Source organism: Sinocyclocheilus anshuiensis, unplaced genomic scaffold (assembly GCF_001515605.1).
Source record: "Sinocyclocheilus anshuiensis isolate Anshui unplaced genomic scaffold, SAMN03320099.WGS_v1.1 scaffold183, whole genome shotgun sequence".
NCBI lineage: Eukaryota > Metazoa > Chordata > Actinopteri > Cypriniformes > Cyprinidae > Sinocyclocheilus > Sinocyclocheilus anshuiensis.
In genome coordinates, this window is record NW_015548309.1 from 3,562,574 (window position 1) to 3,573,773 (window position 11,200).

At 34.0% G+C, this 11,200-nt stretch overlaps 1 protein-coding gene across 2 annotated transcripts in view; it reads right to left on the reverse strand.

Moving 5' to 3' along the window:
* The window catches only part of strip2 (striatin interacting protein 2), a 27,388-nt gene extending 19,990 nt beyond the window's left edge, over nt 1-7,398 (reverse strand). For both annotated transcript variants that reach the window (XM_016444235.1, XM_016444234.1), the window contains exons 1-3: nt 7,323-7,398; nt 1,486-1,555; nt 864-938 (exon numbers count right to left, since the gene is read on the reverse strand). In XM_016444235.1, the coding sequence (XP_016299721.1) occupies nt 864-938; nt 1,486-1,555; nt 7,323-7,349 (172 nt within the window). In that variant the 5' untranslated portion in view covers nt 7,350-7,398. The remainder of the gene's footprint in view (nt 1-863; nt 939-1,485; nt 1,556-7,322) is intronic.
* Between the last annotated feature and the right edge of the window lie 3,802 nt (nt 7,399-11,200).

Genomic DNA, 11,200 nt, shown 5'->3' on the forward strand with positions numbered 1-11,200 from the left:
ACATGCTTAAAATTAATTTTGGAAGCAAAACTGTGTAGGATCACAACACTTGTTCTTAGAGTACATATCAAGTATTTTGCATTTTAAAATTAGTTTTTTCTTACTTTTTCTTTTCTTTTTCAAATTTTTCTCTAATTTTTAAATTGAATTTAGAATTGAGAGGTTTATGCTTAAAACAAGCAAAATAATTAATTAAATAGTAAAAAAAAAATAATAATAATAATCCAATGTGGTAAGAAAAATAAACCTATTCTCTGAGAACAAGTCTTACTGTGCAATTTGTTTCTGAAGTAAATTCATCCTGTTTTAAGGATGTTTTAAGATGTATAGTGGAAATTATTACTAAAAATACTGATTATATTTTTGCTATAATATAACATTGGCTACCAGTGTAGGGTAAGTCACTCTAAAAAAGTAATTAATTACTAGCTACTAATTACATCTTCAACAGTAATTAGATTACTGTACTAATTACTCTCTCTAAAATGTATTGCATTACTAATTACTTTCTAAATCCCATAGTTGAACAATACAAATATAGACATAAAAATACAATTTTAATTCTTTCAAATAAATCATATAAAATTGTATAAATTATTTTTGAACTGACTAAAGTATTTAAAGGGAGAAGTTTACATTAAAAACATATAATGCACTTTAACATTAGATGTTAAATTTGAATGTTAAATCCACTATTATTTTACATAGAATTGTTCTCTATACAATATTTAATGCAGAAGTAATCGTAATTAAATTGCAGAAAAAATAAGAGTTATCCTTTACTTTGTCAAGAGAAAATCAATTAAATTACAATAATTAATTACTCAATAATGCATTACACCCAACACTGCGGGCTACATTACCATGATTCTTGAAGTCTTCCTCAAAGTAATCCCTGTTTAGACTGAACTCCGGTTCCTCTGTGTAGCTGTACAGCTCTGTGTGAAAGAGGCAGAAAGACATGCATAGTTAAAGGAAAACAAGCACATAACATTGGCTTTTCATAGTATAGTAAAACAAATTCATTAAACATTAACTGACATGTTGCTCATCACATGCAAATTAAAACAAACTATAATGAGCCGAATCTTTAGAAACAGCCACATCGAGAGGCTACAGTAACAGCAAATAAGATTTAAAAAATATATATAATAATGTATAATAATAGTTTATATACTACCACATTTGGTATATTCAAAGGCATAAAACCTCAAACATATCATGAAACACATGAACCACACACACAGGTTCACCGTTAATGTTGCAACATTAAAATTACATCAGTAAATATGCATAATGAACATCTAATGTTCTATGAATTTATATCTATTTTTATATTAAAGCTATGTTTGAACACCTGCCAGATGTAAAAGTTCTTGTGCTGCTTCGACTAAGATTTGTTCACCCAGTGTTTGTTCATCCCTAGATATGTTAGTGTGTGTGTGTGTGTGTGTGTGTGTGTGTGTGTGTGTGTGTGTGTCCCACCTGAGAGCTCTGCAGTGAAGCTGTCCGTGTCCCCATATTCAAACTCCAGGTTCGGGGACTCCATGGACCCCTGCAGATCAGAGGATCATCAAATAATAACTGCACTGCCACAACAGAAAGTGTCACATGTCAACATCCTGGAGCGCTTGCCAACCGCATTTCAGGTCTTTCCACTATTTCTGCAGCATGTGATTTCCCTCGTAATTATGCAAATTCAGCCAGGGCACACTACTCTAGAACTTCAACGACAATAGTGTGGGAAATAAGGGTGGCAATATGTCAGCATGAATTAACTACCATTTCGATCAGCACAGTACCTCACATGTGCTCAGAAGGTACAAAGATCTAAATACAAAGAAGTAACAATTAAAACCACACATACTGCGTCGTAATTTGTATACTATACATTCTAAAATAGTATGTGACATTAGGATTAATGCATCTCCAATTATAGTACACACTAAATAGCATGTCTAGGGTGACTTGATGCTGTATTTTTTGTGGATTTTGTAAGTTTGCACCTGTACATGCTTTTTGGGACAATGTTGCCTACAAACTTGGGAGATGAAGAGTTTGTAACTGTGCTCTGCTAACATTTTCAGTAGGCTATTATTAAAAAATATATTTTAACAATAAAATTTAGAAAGGTAATTATTTTAGAAAATGCAGTATGCATGGTCTGTAGTACACTACACAAAAAAAAAAAAATGCAATTTTACCGGTAAAAGATTGTAAAAATGCTACTGTTAAAACCTCTACATTGGTTAACAGTACATTTTTTACTACTGTATTTACTGTAAAGTGAAAAACTGTAACAACAATAAATCTAATGAGATGACTTGAATTTTCAGATTTGTGGTACACTGTAAAAATTTTAACTTTAATTGTAAAAATGGAAATTTTACTGGTTTAACACTAAGTTTTCTTATACAGCAAAAAAAAATAATTTTACAGTAAAATACTATTCAATTTACAGTTTTTGAAAGTGAAAAAACAAGTAATCTTGTCATTTACAGTCAAAAACTGTAAATCGACCCTCTCAAAATTTCCTCTTGTGGTACACTTTAAAATAAAAATTTAATTTTAATGGTGGAGGACTGCAGAAATACTACTGTGAAAACATGTTAATTGGTTAACAGTAAGTTTCTGTATTATATACGGTGAAAAAAGGACATTTAAAAAGAAAATTGAAAAAGTACAAGTCATCTTATAATTTACAGTGAAAAGCTCTAAACTGACCTTCCCTGTGTAACATTTGATTGGATGGTTTTTCATGTAAATAAGGATATGTTTCTTCTTAGTTTTTTGTTATCAGTTACGTACATTAGGGTTTTATGTCACATCTTATGTTGATAAATGAATGTTCATTAAGGGGCTGTCAGCATATTATAAAGGTACAAAACAAATTTCAGTACTTCAGTAGGTTAAGGCAATATTTTTTTACTGTAAATTACACAGATTGTTTTCATTGACCCACAGTGTGTCATGGTTATAAGAAGCAAGACTGCAGGGTTTCCAGTGTGTGTCCATCTAAAAGGATATTTCCTGCATAAATGACTGCTGACTGTTGGCCAAGTCTGCACTTATGCTTAAGAATAACCACATGTCTTTTAGCTAACGCTCTCAAAGAGCTACTAAAGCGTGAACATTCACACCCAAACGTAGGGTTAATGGTTTCAAAACATCAGTGCTGATCTACTGTATGCTAATATCCCTGAACAGCCTCTAAAACCCTGAGCCAAACATGGATTTCCTGGCTTTTCCTTCACAGTCTGCCTGAAATTAAGAAGTGTCAGGTCCTCTGAGGCGTTTTGATTTAATTGCAGCCCAATTAACATCTGGGGAACACGCTCTGTGCTGTCAGTTGAAGAATAAATTACGTAAGAGGCATAATGTTGAAGATGAACTTTCTTCATTCCCCCTGAGGACCAGATTCTCGTGCTCAAGTACTTATTCATTTAAAGACAAAGTGCTTCTGCAGGACCTTCACATTGTTGCAGCTAATTTGGCCTAATTGTTGTGCTGGACTTTCGGTCAAGCTTTGTTTTTAGCAGGCAGCTTTCTTGCAGTATCTCCCTGCATTTTGCACCATCATGGTGTTGTTATTTTTTTTTTTTAGATGTGGGCCGTGTCAGACATGTCCCACACATATCATTTTCAATTCTGCCCAAAAGCTCTATTATGGAGGCATATGACCTCAAAACCATCACAAATGGGTCACCCACTATGCTTTTTGGAAAACATGAGATCTGCTTTCAAATGGTTTCTTTCTGAGTAATGGCCTCTTTTGCCACCCACCCATAATGCACGGCTCTTGACAGAGCTCTTGTGGACTCTGTTCTCATATCTTGAACTCTGTACTTTTCAAAGTGATTGTTGACCTCTCTCTACCTTCTCCAACAAGTCCCCTTCTCATGGATGATGATGATGATGATGATGATGATGAATGAACTTTGCTAGGAAATGTCTGGGTGGTTTGATTTTATACTCCATTTTATACTTTTGTTGTACAGTTTCTATAACCTCTTTGGGAAGCGTATACTCTTTTGTTTGACAGCTATAAGCTAAAATGACTTCACAGATAAAACTTTTTATTTTAAACATAAAATAACTCCCCATCAGACCAGTTGCTTTTCATCTGTAAATCTGTGATTAGAAATAAAACTAAATTTAAGTTTAAATTAAGAGAGTAACAATACACTCATGTCACGATTTGCTTCGATAAATGATACTGATCTCACAATAAACTGTCACGATGCTTTAAACAAAGCCAAAAGAGAGCTAAAATTGTATTGTAACTACTTCTAAGACATGATAAACAGTTCAAAAAAGTACATTTCATAACCAGAATAAAAATAGCTAATAATACAGAATTATGTTAGACACATAATTGCTCTCTGCCCCTTACATACATTTAGAAACGTTTTAAATATTGTATTTTATTAAATTATTTTATATTTTTTATTATTTTCTATAAATTATAAAATATGTAATATTATATAGGCCAGTATATGTATATGCAAGTATCTTTAATTTATTAACATAAATAATAAACATGGAAGCTCAAATTTATGACCGGATTTACTGGATAATATCATTGTTTATATGTGAATAAAACCCTAAATTAAATTTGTATAAACTTTCATTTTTGGATGAACTATACACAATACATATTGTTGAATTTTTGTATTGCGAGATGTTGTGACGCTATATTGTTGCACCCCTAGTTTAAATGTATAATGTATAATTCAGGCACTGTATACGGATTATGGGCAAAAAAATACATGTATAATGAATGTGAGAAAATTATAAATGCATATTATCATCATAAAGCGCATTCTTTATGCATAATGCATGTGCGCAGATTTTACATATGCATGTGCACACTAAACTAATGATTTACGCTCTTCTCTCGGTATCTCTCTCCCTCCTAACTCACAGACATGTGTGGCACAGTCAGAAGCATTTTATTTTGGTCCTCAGGAGCAGATGGCATTGATACTCATGGTGCGAAGCTCTAACTGAGAGCTGTGTGGGTGAGAGAGAGAGAGAGATGGGCTTTCCTTCTGACAGCTTTTCTGACACCTTCCCTAAAGGTTACTCCCTCTGATCTCCCAGAAGCAGAACACTCACGTCTGATCCAAACCGATGCCACATACTGATGCATTCAGAGAAAGCAGGGAAGGTCAGGGGCCATAACATCTGATACAAAGGCAAATTATGATACTTATAAACTAGAACAACGTCCTGTAAACAGAATACACATTTCTGCCGTGAATCATGTCACTGATTATTACTCACACACACATCATACACTGAAGAAACTGACTCAATGGTGGAGTCTAATGAACCATGAGTTCTTCATTAGGCTTTTTTATGTCTTAACTTCACACTATTCCTGATCATTATGAGATACTTGCAAGTTATGTACTTTAGGTTACAATCAGTAATATATTCTGGTGTTTAACCCTATAAAGCTTACTGTATCAAATTTGATCTGCACTTTTCTAAAGTCTCTAAATGATCAACATGATCAAAACTGTGCTAAAACATCTGTTGTACACAACGCATTTTGTCAACTGACTGTTTATATTTTTTAGCAAATAAAAGGCCTTTTAATATAATTGTAAAAACTACATCTTCAGGTCATGGTTCATGTGTCTTTTTGCTGTGAAATCTTTACTTATTTTTTATAAAGCAAATGTAAGAATAACTTTTACATTGTTAGTAATATTTCAAGATGAATATGAAGCAACTTGGGTTTACCTGATTATCCATACACCATTTTTTTTTTAAATCATGTTAAAATATGAACTAAACAAGAGTTGCATGCCTTTCTATCCTATGAAACAAACTGGACTAATCTGTAAATCTGTAAAGCTCAAAACAGGGCATGCACAATGTGCACTGTGCCAGCACCGAGCTAATGGACCAAATGCCAAAAGATCCAGTCAATATTCTCCATTTAATATTCATAACTCATTTAATGCAGCCAGATGCAATAATTCATCACCAATATTACCATGCTCATACCATAAGACCAAGCACAGAGCTTTACATCCAGCATATTCTGGTTTAATGACAGATCACTCACATATAGACCTCTGAGTTTCACTCCTCGTAATAACTCCAGCCATGCACATCATTTTGAGGCATTTTGTGTACATTCAAACCACCTCCCCATCACTGTCCTAGAAAAAAAAATCTGCTGCAGGAGTAAAACACGCTCGAATTCCTCAAACAAAAACAAAAACAAAAAAAAAACATTTAATATGCTTAACGATCATGGACGAGGAATTTATTACCATAACTTCACTAGGCTGGATGTATTCACATCACAATATGTGTTACTGTCCTTGAACCTTGAAAACTGAATCTGGGCTGTGCTGTGCCAAGAAGAGAATCAAATATACATTTGCTAGTTTTATTTTTAATGACTGAATAAATAATAAGTTCATATTGGAGAGAGCAATGAGTACATAATAGTGTGCACTGTGCAGTCTTTACCACTCCAATTCAGTTCATTCATAGATAGATAAATAGATACAGACAGACAGACTTTCTTTCAAAGAAATATTAATTAAAAATTCACCAGCAGATTGTATATTACAAATCAATTCAACTCCAGGTGATAGACAGACAGACAGACAGACAGACAGACAGACAGATAGACAGATAGACAGACAGATAGACCACTGCTTCTTTTAAATAAATTGATATGAAAATAAATAAATAAATATGCAGCAGATTGTATATTACTGACCCCATTAACTCCCAATATAACAATATATATTCCATAACATCAGGCTAATATCAAGCTTATTAAATAACTGGTTTACATTACATATTATAATGCATAGGAATTTGTGCCCACTGACATTTGACGGGTTAATGTGAGGAATACACATGTAGGCCTACTGTAAATGAAATGAGCCAAATGCATACATGCTCAGCATTTTATATGCGCATGTGCATATATCCATATACTGTGTAAGAAGTGGGAATTTAAGACAGAAACAAATGCATCCTTCATATTTACCCTTCAAATGCATGCACATGAAACGCATGTCTATATCCTCTATAAAACCATCAGCCGGTCACACTGGATCAAATTCCTAAAGAGAAGGTATTTTTAGCGCCATGCATATTTCTACAATAACAACTCGAGGCATTTAAAGCCCCCAGCAACAAGCCACCTTACACACACACCCCTCTACCCCTGCAAACTGTCAGTGTGCTCGGATTACCTCCGAATCCTTCTGCTGATGGCTGAACCCATCTCTCTCTTGAGCCAGAGACTTCTGTCTGTTACTGTTAGAATCATTAAGTAAAGGTACCTCCATGTCGTCGGTCTGCTGCTGCATCTGTCAGGCTGAGGAGCTGCTCGCCGCACGGAAATACACTGTCACACTGGAACAGACGCTGCTGGATTCAGAATAAATTCAGAATAATATCCGTCCCCGCCACTCTGATTGGCTGCTGATCGCCGATGAGGGCGTGGTTTGACGTAACGCCCGATGCGAGCCACGCCCACACCGCACTTGACCACGAATATGCAGGTACTACTACATACAAATTATTTTACTCAGAATATACTAATTTTAATAAATGTAATCAATGTTCATTGTAATTGCTGTAAACAGCTTCCCAGGGGTTGATTTTATAAAAATACAATATTTTTTTGTAGTTGATGTTATATGAAAATCACATAAATATATAGGCGACGTTTACCATTTATTTTGTAAAAGTCTTAATGCATATATTTATAAAAATTTATAAAAATTTACAACTTAAAAATTTAATTTTAAGTATATGCCTATGAAAATGTTTTAATAACATTACATACATTATATATATATATATATATATATATATATATACATATATATATATATAGGCCTATATATACATATATACACACACACACAGTTATTATTATTTTTTATTATTGCTTAGATATAAAAGACAAATACATTCAAATAAAATCTCCAGTCAATCATGTATGGCCTTTAGAAAGTGCTGATACGGACAAACAAAGTGTTATTATTCACATTGAGGAACAGAAAGATCTACAGCTAGAAAGAGCCACATTGTGACGTTTTTGACGGACCATATTGTGAACACAATGAATTATTGATTGTTGAGATGGAGACACGTTCGTCATGGTGGTCTCTTCACATACGAGTCAAGCCGAGTGGGAAGGACACTTCAATGAACATTTTAATTTGAAAGTGTGACAGATGCCCAAAAGAAACGGGACAGACTTTGAAGAAAGGATTCAGGCTGTGGGGGGTCATATTATTTTGCTTTATCTTGTTCAGACATTCACAGAACATCTGAGATAGAAATATGAAAAATATAGTCTTAACCACTGCAATGTTGATCATATTACACTTTTATCAAATTATTAAACATGATTAGTATCCGTACTTAGCATCAGAGAAGGCTTGAACTTGAGGACAGTCATTCGTAACAGGTCAAGAGTGAAAACAACAGACAGTGACTCTCAGCATTTGTGTGTTTGTACAAGTAACCTGAAGGTGTGAGTGACAACAGCAGCTGTTCTTACATCTCAAACCATCATGTGTCCAGAATAAACACCCACTGTTTACACTGTCCAACTACACATCCGATCCATGACCTCAGTGTCCAGGAATATGCAGAGACTAGGCACACCAAGAATAGCATTAAAATACCTTATATTCAGTTAAGATAAAATTTGAGATTTTTTTCCCTAAAGGCATCATAACAGTTTCATTCAACACATTTCACTTGGACGCCCATATTTAAAATCTCCTAAAGGATCCTGACTCTAAATTACACCTGAAATGACAGGCCAGCAGAAGCTGAGCACTCAGTCACTGTCAACAAAAAACCCAGTCTCCTCCTCAAACCTTTGGAGATCATGAATATTCAAGCTAGGGTTATTACAGATCATTAAAAGCAAAAGCATAAAAATGTATAATAATAATAATAAAAAATAATTAATTGGAATATAAAAAAAATACATTTTAAATATTTACAATATATATTTTTAAAGACATTTCTCATTTGTATTAACTTGATTACTTAACTGAAAACATTAATAAATACAATATAAAATTTTATTATTTAAAATATACCCCAATAACTAATAAAAATTACAAATCTACGTCTAAAATTACGAAAACAAAATGAAAAGAGAAAATATAAAAATAACTCTTCAAACATAAAATATTCTACTTTTTTCATTTGTGTGACTTCTAAGCATCCCAAGGTAAAATAGGGAATTATTTGTGCTCTTTATTTTAAATTTATTTCTGGTAGGCTATTAAAAAACACACACATACACACGCACATCTACAAACAACCAAGTCAAACATGAATATGATAGCCTACTTAAATAAATAAAAATTATAGTGCAGCCGGTAATACCTGCAAAAAAGGTTTACATTTGTGATTTTTATTTTTGTTCTTCAAGATTACAGATTATTGCTCATCTACCATCACTTGCAATATTTAAACATTGTTGACAACTCATCATTAAAGACTTTCTTACTTGTAGTGATTTACAATAAATATACAGATGTTTTAGCTTCTTTACGTCAACGCTCATTCTCCGTAAGAGGTGCTGGTGTTGATCCCACGTGCTCCACGTGGTTATAAAAGCATCCGGAAAAATCCCAGGCCTGGAACCACCGTCTACTGCTGCCACACAGCAGCCGAGAAGCATCCGTTTGTGCACACGAGCCCCTTCAAACACATTGTAATGCACATGCACACACATGTACCCTCGCAAATAAAAATTAAATTAAATTAAGACAACGGGTTGAACACATTTGAACAAGACGTACACCAACTGATGTGCTTTAGTACAGAGATTGTGTGTTAAGCAGATAAAGACAGTGAATGCAAACGTGACGGGGGTTATTGAGGAGATATGGGGTATCAATACATTTACATTTTTAATACTAACTATTAGTAGACTCTCTGGACACAAACTACAAGAGCAGCACACACTAACAATGTAAGAGGAACAATCATTTAACCTGCCTTGTGTTTGTAGGGAAAGCAAGTGTTTAAGAGAAAATGTAACACTGTTATATGCCTTTAGGGTTTTGTAAAGTTGATGTGAGCAGCCTAAAGTTTAAAAGGGTCCCTGGAACTGTAATGTAATAATTTGTCATATAACAGGAACCATAGAGCCCAAAGTATACTTCGGTTTTTACACATACGCTAGGGTACGTATAAAGTTCATGTGACGAGAATGTAATCATAAGCAGTCATCACAATCACAGCCTGATTTTTCTAACCGCACATGTAATATACTCATTTACTCATAATTGCAAGATTATCACTCACAATTCTGAGAAGTCAGAATTGAGAGATAAAGTTGCAATTACTCGTAAAAAAAACAATTGAGATATAAACTCAGATTTGCAAGATATAAATGCAGAACTGAGATAAATTCGCAATTCTGATAAAAAAAAGGTCTCAATTGAGAGATGTCAACTTGTAATTGCAAGAAATTAACTCGCTTTTCTATGAAGTCCGAATAGTGAGATAAAGTCACAATTACATTGCAATTCTGTAAAAACAAAAACAGGATATAAACTCAAGAAGTCCAAACTTTAAGATATAAAGCCGCAACTGCGAGAAAGAAAAAATGTCTGAATTGTGAGGTGCAAATTCGAAATTGCAAGAAAAAAGTCAGAGTTGCAAGTTTATATCTCACAATTCTGTGTTTATCTCACAGTTTTGAGAAAACAAAGTCCAAAATGTGAGAGAAAAAGTCACAATTGAATTGTTTTTTTATTCCGCGACTGAAATGGGCTTCAATTGGAAATGCCCGAGCCACTGTTTCACAGTTGGAAAAGAAACAGAGGAGACAAGAAGACATTTTTATCGCTCTTAATTTTTTGGAGAGAAAAAGTGCAGACACTGGACAAGTATGAGTCTTTCTAGTGTGCATGTGTCGAGCGCCTGGATTACTTTGAATGGCTGTGCATTCGACTGTGCATTACAAAAAAACAAAGAATACTTGGACAATCAGGACAATCAAAGAACTTTGGCTAACTGACACCTACACGACACAAACATCCATGTGAGACGGTCCTGAGCGAAGGAAAGTGACGCCACATTAAACAGGAAACCGACAAGGTCATTTTGATTCCCTTTATGACAAACACAGATGGCAAAGAGAAGATAAATATCTGCCATAAAGACTTTCAGAAGT